This window comes from Drosophila montana, unplaced genomic scaffold (genome assembly GCF_035044405.1).
Source record: "Drosophila montana isolate Dmon_TW-CO22-7 unplaced genomic scaffold, ASM3504440v1 contig_779_1, whole genome shotgun sequence".
NCBI lineage: Eukaryota > Metazoa > Arthropoda > Insecta > Diptera > Drosophilidae > Drosophila > Drosophila montana.
Genome location: NW_026999075.1, coordinates 802,873 through 828,876, shown reverse-complemented (window position 1 = coordinate 828,876; position 26,004 = coordinate 802,873). Strand labels below are relative to the sequence as shown.

Below are 26,004 nucleotides of genomic sequence, written 5' to 3'. Positions count from 1 at the left end.
ATTGAAGCAGATCCAATTAGACAATTGATCACACAAAAATATAACATATCCTGTCTGTCTTCCCTTAAATAATTGTGAATACTTGCATTTGTCTTATAAGTAAATAAACATAATATTAAAGAAAGACAATTTCATTTCTAACAAATAGCAGTAATATTTATTTCAAAAGCATTTTAGTTGCACTAAATAAACAACACTGTAGCATTTTTAAGTTTGTATTTGTTCGCTGGTTCGTTAGTTTTTGCCTAAAAGGCTGACATACGCGATGTATGTGTTAACAAATCAATTCCTCAAACTATATATCCGGATATATGTATATAAATATATATATGTATTTAGTATCAGTGTAGACAGTGAGTATTTCAAACTATAAATACAAACGTACATAATAGTAAATAGTTATGGTAATTTCTTTCTTTTTGTTTGTTTGTTTGTTTGTACGTAGCGATCAACTAACAGGCATTTGCAAACATTTAACAATTTAAAAGCACTTTAAAAAATACATGTATAGCTTGAAATTTCCTTTAACACACAGCTGCATATAAAGTTTATATACTACAAAATAAATACTAATATTTTTGATCAAGAAAATTAAGAACGTAAAGTCGTATGAAATTTACAGACATACATAAAAGATACTTGTGTATGTGACGTTTAGCCAGGCGGTATACTCTAGGTCTATCCGTTTGTAATTTAATTTTTTTTTTTTTTGGCAACAACTACAACTACTGCTAATGCACACACACAGAAGTACATGCATAAATTGTACAAATGTGTGCATGCAGTTAAATTTGTTTATTTTTCGAATTGGAATTTGACTTTGGTATCATATTTAGTTTTGCTTCGAATACTCCAAATTTGTTGGCTACAATGAGGCTATACACAAATACACACATTAAATTGTACATACAAATATAATACATATATACGCATTGGACACATTTAAACTACATCTCTAATAATTGAATTTTACGATTGCTTTCTTATGTTTTTGTTTTGATTTTTTGTGGGTCGTTTTGTGTTTGTTTGTTTAGTTATTTCCCATTTAGCACGGCTACTTTGCGCAAGCTTTCGAGCTCGCTACGTTTCAAACGCAACGAAAACATGGCCTCAATAAAGCTATGGCAGTCGGTGACTATGCTATCCTGAATCATAGTGTCGCGAAACAGATTTGCCAGTGCAGCAATATCCTCGCAGCCCAGTATGGCCCTTTTGTGGGTTATAAACATGGCCAGGGCTGCACGAAATACAATCTGAAAAATGCATTCTTATTGATTAAATTCCAAGTGTGCATATTAATGACTTGCCTTGGGACCCTCTGCAAAAACGCAATCCCATATTCGCAGCACAGTTTCCACAGGCAGAACCTCCGCAAATATGCAAATGAACCATTTGCTAGCTATCACCGCGTAGGGCAAACCTGTAACACGAAGATTTATTGTGCATTTTTGGATTTTTAGGGATGATCCAAACTTACCCAAGTCTTCCACATGCCGATTAACAGCTGGCAGACGCCTTATGACCAACTCCCTAAACACGGCCAAATCACGCAACAGATTGGCCATGTTATGTGAGTGATACTGTGGCACAATTTTCTCAACGATATGCTTAAGCAGCCAGAAGGACTTCTCCTCATCATCCGTGACAATGAGCAACAGACCAGCTATATAATTAAGACCCTGGCAATAGCCAACATCGCGATTATGGTGTGCATAGGCGCAGAGTATATTGAAGAGGCGCTCCTTTTTGGAATCAAAATGGATATTGTCCGGAAAAGTACGAGGTAGATCGATTGATATGGAATCGCTAATTTCCTTGTTGAAATGTTCGATATTTAATAAACTACGATATAGATTGGGATTTCGTTGCTTTGCCTCATCGGCACCAGTGATTTTCATCCAAACATCCGCACGATATGGACCTGGTATGCCCTTGCGTATATATCGCTTTATCTTTGGACTGATCACGCTGAGATCGGGATTCTGTTGCAGTATAGCCTCCCATTTGATGCGTCGCCGCGTCAATGTCTTTAAGTAATTATCCATAAACGTTCCGTAGTTCTTATAGTCGAACTTCTCGCTCCGCTTGAAGCCGTACTCGTCAACATTGCTGTGTACAAGTGAATTTATACAATTTCATTTGTAGCCATTATTTGATAAAAATAACAGAAATATTTATATGGGCGTCAGCATCGCTTGGGATACACCGGATATAATAGGGGCATAGTTGTTTACTCTTACCTAAACTTGGAACTTGCGGTCGCTTCCATATGAACTATGACTAGTTTTATTGCTCAGTTGCTCAGATTAAACTGTAAATATTTGACGGCTTTTAGTCCGTTAGTCAAATATTGTTGTTGTTGGTGTCGTTGTTTCTCAATTGTTCTTCTTGGTTCATGGCCCCCATTAATTGCTTTTTGAAATTGTGCGCACGTTCGCTGCTTCCGCTTTATGTTGTTGCTGCTGCTCTCCCTGCTGCTACAGCGTTACAAGTTTACCCGCAATAAATTAATAATAAAAAAAAAAATCAGCATCGATAATTTTTTTTTTTGACGGGCTAATTTATTTATAAATGTCCATGTCACCTACTTTTTACTGTATGTGTCCTTGAGAATTTGCTATTATGCGCGCTAAGCACCCACGGTTGCTGTTGTTGTTTTTGTGCTGCTACTGTTGTTGTTTTCGTACGCGTTCTTAGCGCGCCTCGAGCACTGATAACATTACAAGCAGCAGTGGGTGGCAGGTGTAGGGAAATTTTTGTCACACGCTTTACGTTCCGACTTTCACTCTGCTTGCACTGTGTTATTGAGGTTGGGTTAGTTTAGATGTTTGATAACTTGTTTGTTGTTGTCTGGTTCCGATTTCCAATGGTTTTATTGATGTTTTTTCCTTTTTCTGTGCATTTTTTATTATTCGATCACAAGCAAATGTTAATGTTATGTTGGCGAATGTTATTGGCTCAGCATTAAAATTTTGTCAGAATGCATATGGTTATAAGTACTGGCACTCACCTGCTGGCGTCACATTGAGTAAATCCTGGACTTTGGTGCCATATTTCAACCGAATTGTATATAAATTATTTCATCTTATCTCAACTTTGTTTTCCTCGCGAGTCGCGAGACCAGGTAACAGCAAACGTCTCTTCTTCTTCCATTCATATACGGTAACTCTAATAATAACAGCAATGCAAACCGACGACAACATTAACATATGCTGTTATTAACAGTGAATATTTAGTAATTGCTGCAGTAGTAGCCGGTTTTCGCATCATAAATAATATTTCATGACTTTTATTTTAACAAAATTCGATCTAAAATAATGTTATAGTTCTAATCAATTACTTAATTATAGAATTGCGGCAATTTTGGTATTTATGAAATTTTATTTGAACGAACCTGTTTTGTATCAGCGTTGCCAGATGCAGTCAATCACCAAACAGCTGTGCAACTGCCGACATTATGCCGCGGTCAAGCAATCGTACCGTGCCGCTGACACATTACGCAATGTATCAAACAAACTGAGGTAAAAAGCATACAATTTTGTCAAACTATAAATTTCAGTCACATAAATAACGATAAATTTGCAGACGCGTCGATAAGTTCATACATAGGCTAACTTTAAATAAAAGAATGCTGCGCAAAGCATCAATGATAGCCGCCGCCGTGGCTGTCGCGCCGGTTCCAGAAAATCAATCAGCGAGCAACTCGCTTGTCTGTAAGCCAAGTGAACTGCCCATTTACGGCTCCTTGCGAAAGCCAGTGTAAGTGATTAGAGTGAATTGTGAAACTCTTGACTTATTTTCCCTATCTTGTAGGCCAGAAAAACGTTCAGAGCATAAGCCGAAAGATTCTGCGCTGCAAACGAGTCTAGAGAAAAGCGTTCGCTATGTACGCCTGGAAATGCAGAACGGTTACAAGGCAGTGGGCGAAAGAACTGCCGTTGTGAGCGAATATTATAATACTGCAAAGAACCATACACAGCGATCCATCGATTTTCTGAACGAGCCACAGAATTCGATGCATCGCAGTGGCGCCATTGTAATGGGTGGACTCGCTGGTTTTATATTTGCCGCACGTGGCGGATTCTTCAAGAAGGTTGTATATACGACAATTGGTGCTGGCACCGTCGCATCCCTATGCTATCCACGCCAGGCGGAGGAGAATGTGCGCATTGTGTTGTACGAGGGGCGCAAGATTTTTGCCGTTGCCTACAACTTTATCAAAGGCGTGAAGCCTGGCGAGGAGATACCAATTGAGCCAATCCAAAAGTTCCCCACAACGCTAAAGGAGCTCAAGTTTCTGGCCCTAGACCTGTTTGACGAGGCAAAGGAAACGATCTTCCCAAAAAAGAAGTAAACATTAGCGACATGCAATTACCAGCGATACGAACCGAACGCTCAGATGTGTTATGATTTTAGTCAAATTTTACTTTTTTAAACCCACATCTATATTTCTGATCTTTATTATTCCTCTGTATATTACGTAGCAGTTCTCTCTATTGATTCTGTCGGCTGCTGCCTGCAATAAACTAAAGTTGCGTGTCAAAAGTGAAATCCAATTTGTGTTTCTTACAACTGTGGCAGAATCTTGCGCCAATTTCATTCCCATTGTTGGCCATTGATTTATTATTCAACTGGTGTCAAATGTCAACTTGGCAAAAGTGAAATTCACTCTGCTGGGAACATGTAATATCGATTTACCCCCAGCCGTACTCATCGCTACGATTGTGCCAATCATTCCCATAACCCCGAGGCTGTACATGCTGCTGACTGAAAAGTTAATGAATGAGTCGAAATTGCGGCTGCCGTTAGCTGCAATTGTACATCATTTACGCACTTGTCCATTGGGTAGCTGAAGACCACAGAAAGCCGAACTGAAGCGTCTGAATTGAAGATTGTAATAATGATAATGCATAATTGCTGTGTGCTATATTATTGTAATTGTCGCAGCGAGGGCAGATCAATCGGCAATGGTCGTCAGTCTAGACAGCATCGGAATAGAGATCACGCTGGGAACTTTGATATATTTTAAGTATTTTTCTGTTCATATATCTGCTGTACAACGTTTTCAGATCCATGTTGTTTTATATAGGAGTTAGTTTACCTTTAAAAAATTGCTTGAAATGTTTTCTTCCATTTAATCCAACTTTGAAGAAAATATAAAAACTTGTTCATACCTTTTATCTTTTACACATTATTGTTAATTGAACGTTTTCTTTTTCTCAATATTTTCAATATATTTATTTGAGCTCATCTTTATAAATAAACTTGTTCTTTGGGCAAGATACAACATAATGATGTTTGTATGCAATTTGTTTATAAATTATATAGATTTAGTTAATTGTTAATGCCTAGACTAAAATACCAACAACTGCACAATGAAAATGACTTTTCTATTATTTTTGTTTTTTTTTTTTTACCTCTATATACAAATATCGATGCCATTATATCATTTAGTACGATTCGAATTATGTTAGACAAGTTAAGATCAGCCTACAAACAATTTTCGCTAGACTAACTTAGTGGGCTTGACTAAGTGTGTGGGGGCGTGGCGAATTTCGCACAAGTTCGGTCAATGCAAATTGTTAAATTGAAGCTAACTAAGCTTAAGATTCGTTTAAATTAAAATCACACAAACTTATAGATAGACAACTAATAAATTAAAACAATAACAAGAGTTGAGCATGCACGATGTATATGATGCACGATAATTATCATCTGACATGCTCCAGTATCCAGGGCACAAACTTGGAGATGCGCGTACAGACGCCCGGCAAATTGGCCTCGGCGCATCCAATGCCCCAGGAAATGATGCCAGCTAGAAAGAAGCGGCCATCCTGGGATTTAGCCTGCAATTTTGAAGAATAGCCTGAGACCGATCACAATTTATGATTAATATGAGATTTAATTACCTGCAAGGGGCCACCTGAGTCGCCTTGGCACGAGTCCTGGCCGCCCGTTTCATAGCCAGCGCATAGAAAGATGTCTGGTATGAATTCCTGGCGACCGGCGCGCAGAAACATGGACTTGCAATTGTCATTGCTCACAATGGGAACCGATACCTAATGAATGAGCAGATGTGAGAGTGCGTGCGTGTGTGTGTGTGTGTGTGATAACTCCACTTACCTCCTGCAGCACCGAGGGCAGCGTACCGCCCTCGCTGAGGCGACCCCAGCCGGTGACCGTGGCATTCATGCCAATCAGTAGACTCTCCGTTTCGGGCAGGCAAATGGGACTGACATGCGGCGCAAATTCGAGCGGCTGCTCCAGCTTCACCAACGCCAGATCGTATTCGTACGTAAAGAAATTGTACTTCGGATGCACCACCTTCTTGGCCACGCCGCGCTCTATGTAAGGCAGCTGCTCCTGCACATGTGAGAAATCGTATTCGCCCACGCGTATGCGTATCTGCGATATGAGGAGACTGCAAATAGAGACAGAGAAAGTGAAGAGGAGAGGGAGAGAGTGTGAGGGCTCAGTTATAGCGGAAATTGCAGTCAGTTGTATGTGGTTGCTACTCACTCGTCCACACAGTGCCCCGCCGTTGCTATCCAGTTCTCGTTGATCAAAGCGCCACCGCAGCGATGGGTGCTGGAGAAGCCAAAGAACGAGGTGCGTCGCACAGACACCTGCCAGGGCCAACGACCGAAGGCCGCACTCTTGCCGCCCACAATGCGCGTCTCTGGACGCGTCAGCATCGGTACTCCGCATTCTGCATATGTATATGTATGTGCAACAACAAGTTGGATTGTGTCAAATGCATTGGGCGTGGCTGTACTTCCAACTTACCGCTTCGTGCAGCCGAAATGGTCTTCACATGGCCCAGCATGGCTGTGCCGGCATCGTGTGTGGAGGAGTCCGTTATCTCATTGGATTCAATGCCCGCCGTTGCCGGCTGCTGTACTATAGGCAGGCGTGTGGGCTGCTGCGATGTTGGATTCGGACGCGGTCTGGTCGAGGTTGATGCCGCAGCTGGTGCTCCTGCTGCTGCTCCTGCTGCCGTTATTGTTGTTGATGTGGATGTGGATGTTGATGTCGTGCCCACTGTGGTGGGCCGCTGGTAGGGCTTTGTGGGTTTCGTAGTGGTTGTTGTTGTGGTCGTTGTTGTAGTTGTGCCCTTCGACGTTGTTGTTTTTGTTGCCGTTGATGAGGAGGACGTGGCTAATGATGTGCCCGGCAACAGCTGGAAGGTAGCCAATAGTGGTAAACATTATGCTAATAGTTACCCAAGGAGCTTAAAATATTTCACATGCAAAGAATCAATTTTTCATTCCACTGCTAAATCTCTGCGGAGGCCAACATATTGTGAATCATGCAATTCGACGTTTGAATACCCTTTCCATAAATGAATACAAATATGTATGTATGCAATTTTCAGAGGGGTCTAGATTTAGTTTCAATATGATTTTAATTACTTTTTTTTTTTAATTTTGTCAGATCTATTTTACATAATCGCTGTTTTATATTTTTTTGTTAAAGCATGAAAGGGTTTTTCAATCAAATAAGTTTAAGCACTCTTTTGATACCCTAATCCTTTCCAGCAAGGGCTCAACAACACACCCCAGAGACGAACCTCTCGACTACGTCAGCATCGTCGCCAGACAAATCTTACATCAGCTTTGTGCAAACAATAAAATGTCCCCCAAGGCTGTGGCCTGCTACGGCCCCAGTCAGAGCATCAGAGAGCATTAGGGAGTCCGAGCTGATCGAGGAGTAAATGACCTCGTCGCTTGTTTGTTTCGCTTTCGACATCAATGCATCACACACACAGAGAGTGCGGCACAGAATGAAGAATTGTGGCAAGCAGACAGCGAGATGGACGACGCGTATTTACATACCTGAGGCCTGGTCGGTATAGGTTTGGGCTTGGGTTTCGGACTCGTCTGCCCCGGCAACATCATTGTCGTTGACGACGACGTCGTCAGCAGCGGCGTTGGCGGTGGCCGCTCGTAGACAATCGGCTTCTTTGTGGGCTTTGGCGGCTTGGAGGGGCGCATGGGCGCTGGCAAATTGACGATGCCGGGCTTGGTCCAGCCGGTGGGTCGCGGCTTGGTAATAAAGCTTGGCTCGGTGGTCATGTGCCAGTGATGGTGCTGTGGCTGTTGCTGCAGCGTCTGCTGGTGCGTTGATGTATGCCAAATACTATCTGTTGGTGTAATTATTATTTGTTTTGAGTCCATAAGTCTTTCATAACAATGCAAGAGGCGCCATCCTATACTCACTTGAACTGCCCGTCGCCTGGCTAGCCGCACTCTGCAAATCTGGCGGCGTCGTCGGCTTCGGATGCGGCCTGGACAGAGTGCCTTGATGTACCGGACCCGAAGGACGAATAACCAGTGTCCCGGCACCATGTGGACGCTCTATGGTTGTCATACCGCTGCATAAAAACAACAACAATTTGCTATTATCTGAGGATTTAATTGTAGATGTCGAGTTTTTAGACTGACGGATATTTGTGGAAACTATTCAAGTGTCTCTGAAAAAATGTTTTTAATATGAAAGCCTATAAGCCATACATTGTTGGTTTTAACTCTAAATTTGACCATCTCAGATTTGAGATATAGATATAGATCTTGAATTTCGATTTTATTTCTTTTTAATAAGTACAAGCTACAACTAAATTTAATTTTTTTAATCAAACATTTTAACAAGTCTTAACAAATTTTTGTCAACAAATGTTGAATTTGATGTTGCCATGTCCGTCGTCTGTTTCTATGCAAACTTGTCTCTCGGTTTTAAAGCTATCGTCCCGAAACTTTGCGTAGTTCTTTCTGTTGCAGATAGTACATATGACGAAACCGACCGGATCTTTAAAATCGGACCACTTTATCATATAGCATCCATAGGAACGATTGATTACAAATTAAATTCTTGCATGAAGAACTTTTTTGTCTGTCAAGTCTTATCAAGATCGCTTTACTATAGGAAGAAACCGAGATTCTCAGTATTTACGAGCATCACTTTTCTAATATATCTGAATGTATCCTTACTTTCTTGTTTTGTATTAATGTTGCAAATCTTAAAATTTCGACATTTTCTTTTTCCCTTTGTATTTCGGTACTAGAGTTTAGACCGAGGTATAAAATATTCTCAAAGTAATATTTCACTAAAATCTAGAACAAAACTAACCCAAATATGACATTCCATCATTTCTTATTTTTTTTAAATCCCCGCTTTCTAAACGTGTGTCTTTTGGCGGCCGTACAAATTAAAATTGTTAGTGGAGAAATTAATTTGGAAAACTCTCAAGCCAATAATATGTAAATTTCAAAGAAAATGTGTTAGATTATGCCTTTGTTTACCCACCTGATTAGCGGCTTGTGCGGCTGCGGTGGCGGTCGGGGCCGCAGTGACAGGGGCTTGGTGGGTCGCGTGTAGGAGAAGGCGGTGTGTGGCAATACAATGTTGTCGGTATAGTTGTGGGCACAGCAGGAGCCAAACATGAACGAGTCAACGCACATGCCCACGTGCTGGCCCTCGGATTTGATGCACTCCCAGACGAACATGCAGGTGCCCTCAATGCGTCCAAAGGAGCACGGCTTGGGGCTTATCTTGAAATTGTGGCTGCGCTGTAGATCTGCTGGCGTATAGTAGCCGTCCAGTCGATGCGGACTGCGATAGAAACTGGGCAAGGATGTGCTGTCATCCTCGTTTGTGGACTCGTAATCATAGCTGTTGCTGCCGACGCTCCCCCTGCTACTGCCTGGTGGTGTGATAAGCGCCGCCGTCGCTGAGGCAAGGCAATTGACTAAGATTAAGCCTACTAATAATACTTCTACTATTTGGTGTCTGCTCCTCGCTGGTATCGCTGCAGTTGCTCTGTTGACTAGCCAACGCTGTTTGGGCCACATCTTCGGGGCTGCGGTTCTGCCAAAAAAGAAAATAACAGGGCAATTTAGCATTAGACATGTTACCTGCCGGAACTACACTAGAACAGTGCACACAACACTGGCCATGTTGCAGATGACCCTCCTTCCTCCCCCTCCCCCTCCCCACCGCATTCCTCTTTTCCTTCTGATCCCTACTAATTAAGTGCACTTGTCGCATGTTGGGCACTCCAAGCAACTGCAACAACAGCAACAACAACAACAATAAAAACGACCACAACAACTACAACTAAAAAACGGGCACGTCGCCTCAGCGATTTCTACTCTTTATGATTGCCAGCTGTGGTGTGCCGTTGCCGTTGTTGTTGTTGCAGTCACAGTTGTTGCAGTTTTTGCTAGACTGCAACACCAGCCAGTGACTGGTTTAATTACAACTTTTCACTTTTGCCTCATAATCAGTTTTTTGTTTTGGCACAACGCGAACAACAAATATAGTAGCAAAAAAAAAAAAATTTATTGTGATCGCACGAATATATGTTTTACAACCGACGACACATGCTACAATTAATAATTTTATCTTGTGGCAAGTAAAAGCGACTGAAGTCAGACGTCAGACGTGCATCCCCCAGCCAGGCCAAGAGCTCATCAAAGCGGAATCATTTTGAAATTTTAATTAAAAGTTTACTCAATTCCACACAGAGCACACGCCATCAAATTAGATGTTTGCGTCTCGGCTGATGCCCCACGCGCAGCCACCCACAAATACAAGTATAATAATCATATTAGCTCCCTACAAGCACTCATATTGTAACCCAAACTGGTAGCATAGACTGCCTCCACCACCGCCACCTCAACCCCAGTCCTAGGTTGACAACTTACCTGTGTCTGTGTCTGATTAAAGTTGTTTGCTTCATCGGTAACGTGCCGGGCGCATGTCTGGAGTCATGGAGTAGAGTGAAGAAGAAGCGAAGGTTTGTTATTAGCTTATTTTTTTCCGTTTTTGATTTTTTATTATTATTATTTTTTTTTTTTGCTCTCGAAAGTTGAGTGGTATATTGTCGGGCTATAATTAGTGGATAACTATAAGTATATACTTCTATATGACTGGTCATGCATGCGGTGCAAGAGCTGCACTTGGCCCTGGGTCCACGCCCACCCACCAATGCAAAGCCTACCAAAGCGGTTCCGCAATTTCTAGTTTTTATCGTATAAAGATTGCGGCAATATTGCAGATTAAATCGATGGGGAATGCAGTTGCTACGATGCTGAGTGTACCATATACGCATATTATATTTGGAATAAAAACATCTTTTAATGCCTTATCTTTATATATAAAACTGTTTGTCCTGCTGACTGACTAACTCACTGATTGGTGAACAGCGCACAGCCCAAGCCGTTAAAGCTAGGATTATGTGATGAAGGATGAAGGATAACGTTTGTACGAAACTTTTTTGATTAATATCCGATCGGCCTTTAACACATTTTCAAAAATCTTTGTTCAAATTCATTTCTGGAGTGTTTCACACTTTTCGAAAAAATCATTCTTTCTTGGTGGAAATGGTGGTCAAAGATTTGGTGGGTGTCGTTTCGCGCTCAAATTCATTTCCGTGGATCTATATGAAAAATGATTTGAGACGTGTTTCACGCAAAATCAAAGCTTTCTCGGTGGAAAGTGCGATTCTCCGATTTTTTGGTGAAGCTTTAAGTTTTGTCCGATTTGCTTCAAACTTATTTTCAGAGCTCTAAATAAGAACTTAATGAACACGTGTCTCAGCGATTTGGCCTAGAACACGGCAAGACCGGCGTAAACCCGCTAGTACTATAATAATCAAGATATTGTTTACGAAACCTTGTGATCAAGATAATATTTATAAAGTTTATATTTCAAATATGAGTACATACAAAGTATATATCTTAAAGCTGTACTCGACTATATGAAAATCGCAATCAAAGGCGCTAATTTAGCAAAGCATACATTGGGATAAAAATAAATTTAAAAGTGAAGAGAAATAAACGAAATTATTTTATTGTTACTTGATCATGAACAATTTGTAAATGAAAATCACAAACATCGCGCATAAGGGCAATCCGCAATTAAGAAACAAAGAGGAGGACAAAAGGTCATAAGTGTATAAATTCAAGTGAATTATAAAAATAAGGCCTGTAATACTTTATTCAACTATATGCCAATGAAAGACCGAAAAATGAGTTTTTTTGTCTGTCACTAGTCTTAATATTAACCGAATTACATACAAATTACATTAATAAATTGGGGTAAGGCACTTAGCAGTTAATGATTCTAAACTTGACCTAGTTTAGTAAAAACATCAACTTGTTATGACTATGTGTATCCATCAAAATCCGTGTTGAAATCTTTATGATTACTAGCAATTACTGTAAATTATTTACACACTTGGAAAGGCTTGGATTGATGGTAACGCTTATCGCAAATATGGCCAAAAACCCGTTTATCGGTCTGTCTCAACAATTTAATGCCCGGCATTTACGTTAATGATAATTACAAATCTTTTGAAAACTGGAACCCAAATATTTCTGCACGTCATCTGCGAGCAGATATAAGCAGCTGATGATTGAAACTGAAATTGAGATCGAATGACTTTAATTTCAGTATTTGATCTCTCCGAATCTATTTACAGAAAGGCTAACAAACGCTTCCGACTTCCACAACGGCTACTCAATCGATAACAGTTTAAGACGCCAAACGCCAATCGTAATTTTCACTCTAATAACTTTATTTTAAAGACAGGCACCGGGTCGGTCAGTCGGTCGATCGGTCGGCGATGGGAACTGTGGGCTGCCACACGCCAGTTATGAGCCATTGAGCGCCTGAACCGTTGCAAATTATTTTCGTTACGTTTTCATTTCCTCAACAAAATGATCAGTTAAGTTGCTATTGTTTTGCTTATTTTAGTAGTCGTTTTGTTTTTTATTTTTGTTTTAACAGAGAGACCCGAAAGGTAATTACCCCGTTTAAACCCCTGAGAAGCAGAAGCGGCAGCCGTAGCAAAAGCAATCTCTTGTGCTAATGACTATCTTTTAGAGACCCCAACGAAAAAAGACGGGTAGCCACAGACTGACAAACGATCAGACAGAACCAGACCCCAACCCCGGTGCTAGCCAAGCCAAAGGCCGAATAATTTTGTAGCAAAATCTTTTTTCTTTTTTTTTTTTGTTCTTGTTCAACAAAGTATTAGAAAAATACAGCAACTGACAAACTGACGTGCCCGGAACAGGCCAACGATTGAGGTATACACTACGTGTGGATCGCAGCCGATGTTGCAATAGGCAGCTAGTTGCCAAGTAATTGTAATAAGAATTGCGCAATTTGCGTCAGTCTCTTAACTCCAAAGGCGCAGGCGCAGGCGAAGGCAAAGGCGAAGACGAAGGCTGCCAACTCCAGCTTCAGCTTTAGCTGCAGCTGCAGTTGCAGGTTCGATTGAGTCTGGCGTGCTGTAAAGTGTGGAAAAGTCACAGCCCGTTTGGTAAATGGTGGGCTGCCGGGCCAACCTGCCCGGTAGGCGTTTTGTCAATCGACAGACGATCGACAGGCGACGGCTTAGATGACAGGCCGCCCAGGCTAATGAAAAAGATAAACAACTGGATCACACGACCACAACAACAACAACAACAACAGCAGCATTAGCTTTATACCAGACACGCAGCTGAGCCTCAAGACGGGGCTTCTATCACATACGTTAGATAGCACATGTCCATCTACAAGTCGACGTCGGCATCGGCATCGGCATCTTTTGAGCCACTCTCTTGTTATAATCACAGCGCGTAACGTAAACACAATTTTTGAGTGGCTTCTCCATGTGAAACACACATGGCCAGAGGCCTGATACGACGACGACGACGGCCCCAATTGATCAGAACAGTGAGCAATAGAAATCATTGTACCTATAAATCAGCATCGATATTTCTTGGAACAAATTATAATCTCGCTAATAAATGATATGTCGGTAGAGACTAATTGGAACAATAAAAGAATAAGACTTTATTTACAATGAAGAGACATGTATACCAATAAATTTTATTAACTAAATCAAAACTGAAGGAATGTTTGGAATATGTTCAAAAGTTATATTAAAACCTAAGCCTAAAGAATGATTTTCTGCAAGTTCTTTTTAAATAAACAAAAATTTGTTGGACTTTCGATAACGATTATATAAAAAAACAAACTAAATCTGTCATAAAAAATCTGTAGTTTAATAAGTTATTTTAACATTATTTTATTAGTATTTATAATCCTTTAATGCAGTTTTGAGGTATTCATCTAGGATATTTAAGTAATATTTTTTTTACACATTTAACGACACTATTTCGAAAAGTTATGGAATAATAAAAATTATTGAATTGAAAAATTGCATTTATATAGTTGTGTTTTTAAATCAATTTCATATATTATAGATCGCATTGATTGATTACACAATTCCTAATTATTTGGCTGGACTAGCGGATATAAACCTTTTACTTATTTAAATTTGCGTTCCAATTGAATTTTCCCATTTCTCAGCTGTCCGTTAACTTGCGGCTATCACTGTTTAGCTATCACCTGGCGCCTGTTTGTTGAGCTGCAACTTTGAACGCGGCACATTAATCAATTATATGCGTCAACATTAACAGACATCACACATACGCAACGTGAGCCCATCAGGTAACAGAGTCAAGCGATGGATGCTTCAACATTGTTGGGCATCGCTTTGCATGCGCTTTCCACTTGAAGAGTGAGCCCAAATAAAAGCAACACGTTTTCAAGCTGTTAGGTGTCATAGTCTGGGCCACATGCATAAATCACTTGGCTGGCGAGTGTCTCTGGTTTATTAACCTGCCTCGGCTAATGGCCGGGCCCGTGCTATGCAACCTGACGGCATCGCTGCACTTGAACCTTTGACTGCACCAGTCGTCTCTGGCCACAAACCCAATGCCCAATGGCCAGTGCCCAGAGCCCAGCTATTGCTATTGTTGTTGTTGTTGTTGTTGTTGCTGTTGGTTCTTCTTTTGTTTGTCTGTTTGTTTATGTTTGGTTTTCAGCGTTTTTCCTCATTTAGAGCGACCCCGGCGGAACCTTTTGCCTTGTTCCCATTGTCCAAATATTTGCTTTTTTCTATACCCTGTGCAGAGCAGCATGACGCTGCTGGTTTTAAGGTCGAGTTCTGCGGCTTCTTATAATTTCATTTTGCCCTCAAACCGTAGGCAGCATAATTAATATAGATTTAGTTGTCTGCCCGTTTGGTTGTTCTGGCTCTAGCAGCGGGCCCAGCTTGATTAACCTCGCAGAGAGCTGTTTATTCATGGCAATCTATTCTAAATAAGTTACTTTATTTTCAATATCATAACGGTCGCACCTGCTTCAATGGACCGAAAATTAAAGACCCTTAAATGAAAGGGCCCCATTTCAATGAGAAATATAAACTTAACTCAAAATCAATCATGATCGTGGGCTACGGAAGTGGCCCGGCCAACACGTGCGACCGAATCATTGACAAACCGAAAAAAGAAAGAAATAAAAACAGATCCCAGCAACCGTCTCCATCGTCATCGTAACCGTTGCCAAGATCTTCTCATGCCGGCCACTTGGCATTTAGAAACGTTAAGAGTTAAGTAAAATAAAATCGTGCGGCAATCACTTTTCATTATTGAATGCTCCAAAAAATCGAACAATGGGACTCGAGTCTCCATTCGTGAGTGCGACTATTTGACAGATTGAAAGTGAAAATCTTCAAAATAGACGTCTTTAAATGCTTGTAATGAACAGTCAGACCAGGGAGAGGTATTGTCGTTAATTTGCATGAAATGCACGTTGCTGCCGTGCCCACAGCCAAAGCTCGAGCACGCCCCGAGCATTCGGCTACCCATTACCTATCGTCCTCTACCCCGATCCAGTTTCAGTGGGTCAATCAGCATTCACTTGTCTCATTTTCAGTCAGTCAATTGAATAGGGCCCACAGCAAAGACAGCCACTTCAGACGAACGGGCAGCTAGAGCTGACCAGATGTTGAGTTACTTATTGCACGGGGTAAAACAATTCTATATCACATTCATACTCAACTACCTGAGTGGATATAGGTATTTGAACTATGTCACACAATTTCGCAGGCGTCATAATAAACGACTCGTCAAATGAATGCAAATAATTATTGGTTTGCTGCTAAATGTCGGCCGTTGATAGTCACGAGCAGACAGATACTCGCATGTGGATATACGAGTATTTATTCATTCATTCATTCATTCATTCAGCAAAACAGGTAATCGTAGCTCGCTTTGCTGTGCGGTCATATTAATTATAGTTTCGTAGTTATACTGTCGACTACGGGTACAAATGTGATGTCATTGCATGTCAATGGCCTGGCCTGACTGATGACACAGCAACAAAACAAACAACAATAACAACAACTGAAGAGAGTTATTATTAATGTACTTGCTTATAATTCTCAGAGCTGCACACTCCTTGAATTGCTTTCCATATTACTTACTAAGCGACTGACCTGTGTAAATTCATGAATTTGAATACAACCAAATTTTTGTAGAGTGAATATGTTTGTTTATTGCAGTCTGGATTTTTATCTAAATGTCATCTACACACCGACACCTTGTCGTAAAAATAACCTTTAGTTAATAGTCAATTAATATAAAAATAACCTTTAGTTAATACTCAATTAATATCCATTAGAAATAGGTATACAGAGCGCAGCTCAATTTACTTAAGACTGCTCCAAAATCGACTAAAATATATATTCCCAATTGAATTTTTGAGGCCAATCGCATTATTCCGCAGTTTTTATAACAATAAAAGAGCACAAGGCATCTGAATAAAAAGTATCTGTTAGTCCAGCAGACTCAACAGCAACATTCTTGCTTTCTTATAAAGGTGTGGCATTTGAAAACATTTTTTTTCTTATTTTGTTATTACAATTTTTAAGTTTTAATTTTATTATATGATAATTTTTATTAATTTTTTTGGGATTTGGTAAAGTATTGTACTTTTGTAAATTTAACTTAGTTCTGAAAAAAATTAAAGTATTAAATATTTCATAGTATTCCACATTTGTTGACAATGCCTTCAATGCGATATATTCTTTGTAAACTCTTTTCTGTAAATCTGTAAATTTTGTACCAACAGTATCCGAAATTTGATGTTTGTTTATTGTACTAAACTATCACTATTTTTGAATATTATGTTGTTTTACGCTCAAAAATATTAATGAATATTCAGCAACGGCTTGCACGTAGCTGTTCGCATAATTAACATATTAATTAAGTCGAGGTTTTGGTACCACATTAGACCTCTCCACTCGTTCTTAGATATTTACACCTGTTCCCAGTGGCAGCACAACAACATTTTTATGATATAACTGTGCTGGGTTACAGCCAAGGTCTTTCGCCGCAACTGAAGTAATTTCATAATTTTCTCGAAGAAAATATTAACGCATTTAGCCAATTTTGAGCAAACGAATTTTGACAAATGGAATAATGGTTATAGAAATTATATAATAAGCCAAAGATGGTCACAGTTGTTGGCTGAGCTGCAATAAGATTCGCCAAAAGCAAACAACACTCACACACGCACTCGAATTTGCTGTCTGAATAAGAGCTAAAAATTTCGTTTTACGCGCAAGTGAATTGGAATTGTGTTTTACGAGCGCGCGCCTTGATTGCAATCGTCGTGGGGGAGAACGGTGAGGGTAATGGCAAGGGGCAGAGTTACGGGAGCCACATTGCAACAATTATTCTGCTCGATGACTTTCGCTAATAAAACGACAGACAGACAGACGACAGACGGGCGGGCGGACAGACGGGCACACAAACAGCGAGTGACAGAAGGCAGCCTGCCTGCAGCTAGTAAATGGCACTGACACAACGCGAGAGATGGCTTCAGGTTTTATTATCGTAATACCCAGATAATCGCGGCATATGCCTGGCTTTCGCATTGCACACACGCTTATGCTGATGTATGTGTAATAGTTTATAAACAATTTTATTGCAAAACATCGATGCGGTCGTCGTGCGCTCATACAAAGTTTATTTGCAAATTAGAATGTCGCATTGCGTATACGCAACGTTTTCCGGCTTTATGACGACGCAGTGAAGCAATCAAATTAAATTTGAGCAACAAAATACGTTTAGAATGTGAAAACGTTTAAAAAAATGATTGGATGATAATTGTGTGTTAAAGCACGATTATGTTAATTTCAGCTTAATAAGCCTTACGCTTTGTAAAATAAAGTTTTACAAATTATTGTCAACAAATTGGAATTAAAATTTAATCGACTTACTTTTTAAATTCGCTGTGGGCATAATTAAGAGATTTATATTATGAAACTAATTGATAATTCAATTAAACAGCTGTCGCTGGTAATAAAAAAGATAATTTACAACAAATACAAAAAAATTTAAATTTTCTAAATTTTCCACAAAAGAATAACAGATCTGAAGCTTTTTTAAGATTGGACTTGTATTACATAGAAGAAAAAAGAAAAGAAAACTTATTTGAAAACTGTATTCTTGGAAAAAAAACCGTTTCTTTTTTTAAGTATTCTAAAAGTAAAATTTTATATTGCTACTTACTAGTCTTTCAATTAAGTGTAGAGCTGCCAGCCATAAATGTTCGTAATTGGATCGCTGCACAGAAATAATAGTTGAATATCGTTGAAGACTCTTGGACTGCTTAAATACGATCTGATTTTTACTAGTCGCAAAGAACAATGACCTGTTGCTGCAGCTTATCAAATGTGATTTTCACTGGCTGCCATTTTGGCCACTGCTTTATTTTACACGCACTCGCACTTTTCTGTGCCGCTCTCCACAGAATGCGTTAATTATTTTCTTTGATCGGCACACTTTCCAACGTTTTCATGGTTAGTAAAACACCAAGTCGGCCGATAGCTGCGTGTATGATCCAGTAATGATAATAAACTTTTTTTTTTTTAATTTTTGTTTAATTGATTTTCACTCTTCTCTTTCGAATGCAATAAACTTTTGTAAATATTTGTGGGCGAGTTTGTGGGGCAATAACTTCACGATCACGCCAACATTACAATAAAAAATACACCAACACTTTTTCGACTCGGTCTTAATTAATTTGGTTTTAAAACTTTATGTTTATCCCTTTGTTTCTTTTCATCTGGAAATGCTATATTTGTTTTTATTTTATTGCACAATTTTGATTTACGATTAAAGTTTTCCTTTTTATTGTTTTTCACCTTTCCAGCAAAGGTCGGCTCGGCTGTAGTTTTCGCCTTTCTCTGTCGAATTTCTACAAAATAAAGCATAATTATATACGTTATAAGCGAGCCGGGAATTTATGCAAAAAAAAATACGATAAGCTTTAAGTTTAGGGTGCAGCCGAAAAAAATAACATTCTGTGACCCTATTTAGCGCTAACGTATTTGCATTTCATGTGCTACCAGCTAAATAGAATGGCCAAGAACTCACGGCTACTAAAATTCAAATGACCAAACGAACTAGTTAGTGCAGGTAGCTGCTAAAAATGGAGAGGAACATTCGGAGTTGAGGTGGGTCGAGGGGCAGAACTGAATGCTTATCTTGTTATATAAAAACACCTCTGTCAAATGGAAATTAAATTCGAATTTACCGTTTGGTAAAATTGCTTTAAGCGACAGCACATTGGCCTTTCAATAATTAATTATTTGAATGTTTGCGCAAAGTTATAAAATTGGACTAAGCTAAAAATAAATACTGATGACACAAAATTAATAAATTAATTAACTCGATATATTTACGTTGAGGAATTCAAGTTCCGTTTTTCCTATACAACTGTGAGTTGTCAAGGGTAACTGTCGGTTAACTATTTAGACTGCCTTTTGCGCTGCATGCATTTGTTTTCTCTTAGTCATCAATTTGACGTTGTGTTTTCTCTTATCTGTGCAACTTGCCAGGCAAGCAAATCATTCCCTTGCACTTACTGCCACAACCAGCTGCAGCTGCAGCCAGCAACCAGCTTCTCATCTCAGCAGCAAAACCACAAACACCACAGATACCACTGTTAGGCGCTGCCAGTGGCTGCTGCTCATTAAACGTACATTTGCACTTCTTTTCGTTTTGCATACAACGAGTAGTTGTCAACAATTAACAATTAACTGGCTCAGTTGCTGCTGCCGTTGCTGTCGCTGCTGCTACTGCTGTTGCTGTAACTGCAGCAAGTTCGTTTCCTAAGTCTTTTGTTTGTCGTATGTGCCAAAGTGCTGCCAATTTTTATTGCCAACTTATCGCTTCATCCTGTCTTTGGCTCTCTCAGGGTCTGTCGCGGCCCCACTGTGTTGTCGTGTGTGGTGGTTGTTCCCACTAAAAGTGCTGCTATTCAAATGCTGTCGCTGTTGTACTTCACTTAATGAGAACCGTTAGCCAGGCCCCAAGTTGATTTTCGCAACGCATTCGAAGAACAAACATCAAACTGTTAGTGGATGCTACTTTTTTTATAGCCTAAGCCTTAGCCTTAGTCTTAGTCTTGGTCTAAGTCTCAGTTGTTTAGCCTTTGTTTTGCTTTTTGGTGCGGAGCGTTGAGCGCTATCAAAACTAATTTATATGCAAATGCAGTTCAAGTAGCAGCAACAAAAGACTTCGTCGTCGAGTGCAACGCGAAGACTCGCAGTAACTATTCAATAAACAGACTCAAAGAGACTGCAACTGAGAACAACAGCTTGGGACACTGGACGGGACAGCTTCTAAGTGGCATTCTTATGCTCTCTCGCTTGCGAAATCTCTCAAACGGTACGACTGGTGCATGTGGCAGAGGCACACCAGCAGCACCAGCTTCAACACCAACACCAATGTGGCATGATTTACCGTAGAGAACAACAAAGAAATTAATTAACTGCACATGTATGGGTGTGAGTAGTATATGTGTGAGTGCATTAGCTTTGCAGTTAAATGCTTTACGAGTAACTCGCCAGCATCTGACCGCAGCAGCACATAGACCAACACCAGCACCAACACCATCACAAACAGCAAGAGCAGCAGTAACACCAATGCCCAGTAGAAGCGAGCGTTTGCATTTGACAGTCAGGAGCAGGCCTACTGGCCAGAGCACAAGTTGCAGCACAGCTGAAAAACTGGCTACAGCGGGCACCACAATACGAGTATTAACTCACTTTTGCCTACGTTTTTGTTGTTTTCTCTGCTTAGTTCTTTTTTTTGTTGTCTTTTTCTTGCAAAGGCGACAGCAACTGCTGCGGCGTCGCCCAATGTTAACAAGTGCCAAGTTGAGTGCCGTGTGCAGCTGTATGCCACAAATGTGAACTAATTAGTGTGCATGTCGCTGACAGAGTTATCGGCATGCAAAATGCAACAAAACTTGTGCAGGTCATTCGCCTGGCCAGCCAGACAGATAGACAGACAGACGGACCGACAGACAGACAGATAGACAGCCAACCAGGCAGCCTGCTTCGCTGTTATCCTTTTTGTCAGCTTTCACGCACAACACTGAGGCTGATAAATTTTATTTCTTAATTAGCAGTTGCTCCAGTTGCCAGGCCAATGCAGCAAGGCATTGAGTGTTAATTTCAAAATTTCAACGCGTGCCGCCGCTACCGCTGCTGTTGCTGGTGCTGCCGCTGCTGCAGCCGCAACGTACCATGTTGCAATGCGTTGACAGCGAATGCAATTTGAACTTGATGGCCGGCAACGTGACACGCATATTAAGCAGCCAAAGAGACGGTAGACAGTGCCAGAGGCATAGAGATACAGATACCAGAGCTGGGCTCCGGTTTTGTAATATAGGCGGCACTTTAAATACGCATAAAGCGGCGGCGCATGCGCAATTAGTCGTGATTGAGTCGCAAGTTTATTTAACCGACGAAAAGCAAAAGGCGAAAATCAGAAATGAAAAAAAAAAAATAAAGCAACAGATAACAGCAAAATTACCTAAAAGCGAGGAAAACTCTCACTTTTTACTGGCTGATTTCGATGAGTGGATTTTCTGTTTTTTTGTTTCTTTCTTTTTTTTTTTTTTTGCTGTACACTAATTTTGGTTACGTTCAATCGCTGATCACTGATCGCTGTTCGCTGATCGCGTGTGGCATTAACTTTTGTTGATCGTTTTCATGTCAGATATATCAGAAATTTATGCGTCTCTTTGATTGATTGTAGCGTCTGGCGACTGGGCAACTGGGTCTGTTGCCACAGGCAACACTGATAAGTCTTATAAAGTTTAGGCACCTTTTAGAAATCAATAAACAGCAACCAGCCGATGGCAATGTTTGGCGATGGCAAAAGACGTGCGTTCCAATGCGACACATCAGCTGCTACGCGTCGAGCGGGCAAAAAGCGCACAGCTAAAATTCTGCAGGCTCGCAAACGAAACGGTTATCAAAATCAAATCCGAAACCGTATCCGAACCCGATCCGCACTCGTGCGCTGTGTAAACCAAACTGCGGCCGGCAAAGCAGCAGCCAGCGCATAAAACTGCGCCACTTGCCGCTTGCCGTCTCGCCAGATGCCCAAAGAGAGTTGGAGCCGGAGCGCAGCATAAGGCGGCTAAAGAGAGAGGCCAGCGAGCGAGCGCGATTGGCCAAAGAGAGATTTATGACGGACAAGTTTGTGCCTTAAGTCTTTTGTTGAACAGCTGATTGGAAGCCCCCGAGCCAGCAGCAGAAACAACAACATCGCAACTCTTAACTTGCATATTGATAAGTGCGAGCGTACGAGTGTATTAATGTTTACGGTTTGGCGACCTCGACCCCCCAGGCGTGTGATATCTATGTATATAAATTTTAACAACTTTTCTTTTGGTTTGGCCGCGATCCCAGCACAGTTGTCACTGTTGGTCACTTGCCAGTGACCAGTATTTTGCAAGTCCGCCGCGTGTGGGTGATTCATGTATAGCCGGCGCAGAGGCTGCGTCTGCGTCTGCGTCTACGTCTGGGTCTAAAGACTGAGACTCAAATTGAAGCCTGAGTCGTACGATTATTTAATCTCCATATTAACGCAAGCCGTATTTGGACTGTGTGCGGTTTCTTTATTGACTCACTATGTTTTGAAAGTGGGTCAGTGTTAAAGATTTTAATTTTTTTTGGTTGAATTTTTTGGGGGCTTTCTTATGAGTTATCAGTATAACGGTTATATAATATTGATTTGTGCTGAGTGCAACCTATTGTACTGCAATGAATCACAAATTGTTTATTGACGCCCAGAGATTATGAGTGCACAATTTGCATCACAATATTGCATGAATTATGTGTCAGATTCATGTTTTTCACAGTGTACAATAAGCTAACCATTCCAAATAGTCTGAAAGTGATCGAAACTCCTACAGCTCAGCTCTTTTTTGATAAACGATCACTGATCTCTGACAATTGATAGTTCGAACAGTTAAGACGACATTAGTTAAGTTAGCCGCTGTGATCAAATAACGATGACTATCACCCAATCGATTTGTCAATATTGTCAGAGTTTCATGTTAACTATTGAAATCCAAATTCTAGCCGCTTGAAAAAAATGAATAGTCGAGCACTTCCACATCATTCAACGATCATTGCAGTTCAATGAACCGCTGACTTTGAGAACGGCGCTTAGGCAGCTCCACAAACGCAGCTGGTGATAATGAATGTGAGATTGGCAAGTAGAATATTCCTTCACGGCCGGCTGCTTCGAGTTAAAGATGGCACTCCAAATCAGATCTGGCCAAGCTGTTCAGTGACAGAATTCTCAACACCGATTGCTGATAACTTCTGTGCTACTCTGGCATTCATTTCTCAAATGATCATTTAACACTGTCAATGCAAACCGATCATGAATCGGAGAGAATCCAGTTTAAGGTCAACAAAACATATAAATAAATAAAGCGTGAAAAACAGTGAAAAATAAATGTGTCGAAAGTATTCCAAGACCAATAACTGTCGTATCGCTATTTTATATTCTTAAGCGAGAAATTGGCAATTTTAGTAGTTTTATTTTATGGAATAGATGAGAATTATTGTATTTGCCAACTATAAAAAACCGCAAGAAGTTTGCAGAGTATAACAAAATCTACCTACAGAAATTCGGTTTATTTGAAAGCAGCTACCAACGTTCACTTATCGACTTAAGGGCACGTGCACGAGTTTTGCATTTGAACTGTCCATATAATTTAAGGAGGTGCTTAGCTCGTCAAGTGTTTGAAGCTGTTAGCAAAATATCGTCGATGAAAAGGAAAGTAAGTGTAAGTCTTTAGCCATACTTTGATTTGTCTGCCTCTAGCTTTTCCTCAAGTGCTTGACCTTTTTTACAGCCCTATTTATTCCTCTAATCATAATAGTTTCAGTTTGTTTAATACTTGAGATTGGAGCTTTATTATTTATTACTCGTAACCTTTTGCAAATTTTCTATATAATAAATCATCATATGAAGTTTTCGTTTTCTTATTAATAATTGACATAACAAAACAAAAAATCTTGAGTAATCTTGAGTGTTTTCATGAACTTTTTAATGTAATATACGTACAGTCCATTAGGGTTTTAAAATCCCAAGAAATATGTTTATTAAACGCTCTGCATGAGATTTGTTTTTATATTCGCACCAATCAATTTGGCATAAACTTTCATACTGAAATTAAGCTTTTGGCTTTGCCCGAAAAATACCACCTTACTGACCCATATAGCATCGACATAAAGCTCCGGGCTAAGGCAAACACAGTGCGCCCGGCCCCAAACCAGAGAAAAGTCCAAGCCAGGGGCTAACCAAGCCGGACCAGGCCCAGTCCAAGTCGCAGCCGCAGTCGCAATCGCTGCTTGAAACTTGATTAATCGTTTACACGTGAATCAAATCGAAGAAAAAACGTTAATTCAAATGGCCAGCATGCATTGTAGAAAAAGTCTTAGCCGCTGCCGCTGATGCCAATATATATTTATTGGCAATTATGCTGCGGCTGATTAGGCATAGCCCATGGCATGAGCTGGGCCCGATCCTGCTGTCAATGTCAACTGTACGCTGCTGATTGACATTTGCATAATATTGTGGAAGCGGCAGAGTCAAAGTCTAGAAGATGTGCGGGCCTGGGCAAAGTGAAAGTCCATGTGAGATTAATAGGTCGCAATTTGTCATGCGGCTCCACGGAGATGTCTTCTTGGCCTGGTCTGCTCTCTTGGCGTACACATCATGTCATTTTCATTCATTGTAATCGTGTGCTGTCAGCAATGCCACAAAAGCGCGTCAAATGACATGTGCGAACTCAATCGATTACCATTTGAGTAGGAAGTGTGCAAACTTGTGATGGGTGAAAATCGAGTTTGTGTCTTAAGTCTTTCGTATTTGGTTCCGCACTTGGCGCGCACAAGCGGAAATCTGACAGCCAGTACACGCAGACAAACACAGGCACTCACACACAGACACCCATACTTAGCAGAAACATAGCTAAAACCTTTGGAATGTGGGAATTAATTAAGCCAGGGAAAAAATCAGCAAAGTGCCTGCAACAGTCAACGGCAGCTGTCGAAGAATTTTTCCATTTGTTCCATGTTAGCTTGAAGGTTACCGCACACGGTAGCAGCTGGAGCTGGAAAAGCCATAGCTATAGTTCTAGCTGCGGGTTGGAGGTGGGCGGTGGGCGGTAGCCAGGCGATAGGCGATTCACTGGAATCCAAACGTTGCATGCATGAAATGAGCGTAATTATTAAGTACCAAGCGAAGATACTAAGCTAGGCCACAGGCCACAGCCTGCGTCAGGCCAAGGCAGTGGCCATGTCTTTATTTAATAGTTGTGTAAGTATATTTCACAGCAATATTGAATTTTCCACACACAGATGACATGGGTCAGTAACCTAGAAATGAAAATAACACCTTGCCGCCGCTGCCAACTGCCATAAATGCGGACGGAATGGAGCAACGATGAGCCATGCCAAGCCAGAAACTAACCCGACCAAGCCACCAGGCGACCAACCAACCGTCGACCATCGACCATACAGCCGACCCCCCTGTGTTTGCTAACGTTTCCAAGTCCATATCTATATCTAAGCATGTGTATGAGTCGACGTCAACATCAACAAGACGAGAACCTGTATGAAAGACAAGACTTTGCCAAGATCACTAGAAAATTTGTTAAACCGCAAAAGAAAATGTTGAAAACACGAAGCCCAAACCGCAAAATATGGCGAAAATTGAGCGCGCACCTGAACGCAAGCGGAATGTAAATTAAAACAACACTTAAATAACTATATAAGTCCCT

General features: G+C 40.6%; 3 protein-coding genes and 1 long non-coding RNA gene across 6 annotated transcripts; 1 reads left to right on the top strand and 3 right to left on the bottom strand.

The window, feature by feature from the left end:
* Nucleotides 1-653: 653 nt before the first annotated feature.
* On the bottom strand, nt 654-3,168 carry LOC135439770 (growth hormone-regulated TBC protein 1-A). 3 transcript variants are annotated; one of them, XM_064698561.1, is made up of 6 exons: nt 3,011-3,168; nt 2,589-2,894; nt 2,241-2,477; nt 1,478-2,109; nt 1,308-1,420; nt 654-1,253 (listed from the first exon to the last, which is right to left on the bottom strand). In XM_064698561.1, the coding sequence occupies exons 3-6, from the start codon at nt 2,267-2,269 to the stop codon at nt 1,035-1,037; spliced, it is 993 nt and encodes a 330-aa protein (XP_064554631.1). In that variant the 5' UTR covers nt 2,270-2,477; nt 2,589-2,894; nt 3,011-3,168; the 3' UTR covers nt 654-1,034. The 3 variants fall into 3 exon arrangements, with proteins under 3 accessions (XP_064554631.1, XP_064554632.1, XP_064554633.1); XM_064698562.1 differs by having other exon boundaries at nt 2,241-2,474; XM_064698563.1 differs by having other exon boundaries at nt 2,589-2,796; nt 3,011-3,145.
* A 197-nt stretch (nt 3,169-3,365) lies between these two features.
* On the top strand, nt 3,366-4,551 carry Mic26-27 (MICOS subunit 26/27). The gene is made up of 3 exons (XM_064698564.1): nt 3,366-3,521; nt 3,586-3,759; nt 3,814-4,551. Exons 1-3 carry the CDS (start codon nt 3,373-3,375, stop codon nt 4,352-4,354), a joined length of 864 nt encoding a protein of 287 aa, XP_064554634.1. The 5' UTR covers nt 3,366-3,372; the 3' UTR covers nt 4,355-4,551.
* A 74-nt stretch (nt 4,552-4,625) lies between these two features.
* LOC135439773 (uncharacterized) lies at nt 4,626-5,319 on the bottom strand. The gene is made up of 3 exons (XR_010438176.1): nt 5,102-5,319; nt 4,835-5,049; nt 4,626-4,767 (listed from the first exon to the last, which is right to left on the bottom strand). It is a non-coding gene; the product is annotated as an uncharacterized LOC135439773 (long non-coding RNA).
* A 127-nt stretch (nt 5,320-5,446) lies between these two features.
* Nucleotides 5,447-10,760, bottom strand: Sb (Stubble). Its single transcript, XM_064698581.1, has 9 exons — nt 10,704-10,760; nt 9,304-9,864; nt 8,220-8,374; nt 7,836-8,143; nt 6,787-7,180; nt 6,520-6,709; nt 6,115-6,421; nt 5,910-6,059; nt 5,447-5,846 (listed from the first exon to the last, which is right to left on the bottom strand). Exons 1-9 carry the CDS (start codon nt 10,736-10,738, stop codon nt 5,712-5,714), a joined length of 2,235 nt encoding a protein of 744 aa, XP_064554651.1. The 5' UTR covers nt 10,739-10,760; the 3' UTR covers nt 5,447-5,711.
* Nucleotides 10,761-26,004: the final 15,244 nt, after the last annotated feature.

Coding starts and splice junctions, on each gene's coding strand:
- LOC135439770 (XM_064698561.1), bottom strand. CDS start 2,269: ATGGAAGCGACCGCAAGTTCCAAGTTTAG. Junction 2,110..2,240: donor ACCGCAAGTTCCAAGTTTAG/GTAAGAGTAAAC, acceptor ACTTGTACACAG/CAATGTTGACGAGTACGGCT. Junction 1,254..1,307: donor TTTTTGCAGAGGGTCCCAAG/GCAAGTCATTAA, acceptor TGCATTTTTCAG/ATTGTATTTCGTGCAGCCCT.
- Mic26-27 (XM_064698564.1), top strand. CDS start 3,373: ATGAAATTTTATTTGAACGAACCTGTTTTGTATCAGCGTTGCCAGATG. Junction 3,522..3,585: donor AATGTATCAAACAAACTGAG/GTAAAAAGCATA, acceptor ATAAATTTGCAG/ACGCGTCGATAAGTTCATAC. Junction 3,760..3,813: donor GGCTCCTTGCGAAAGCCAGT/GTAAGTGATTAG, acceptor CCTATCTTGTAG/GCCAGAAAAACGTTCAGAGC.
- Sb (XM_064698581.1), bottom strand. CDS start 10,738: ATGAAGCAAACAACTTTAATCAGACACAGACACAG. Junction 8,144..8,219: donor CCAGGCGACGGGCAGTTCAA/GTGAGTATAGGA, acceptor TTACACCAACAG/ATAGTATTTGGCATACATCA. Junction 6,422..6,519: donor GCGGGGCACTGTGTGGACGA/GTGAGTAGCAAC, acceptor CTCTATTTGCAG/TCTCCTCATATCGCAGATAC.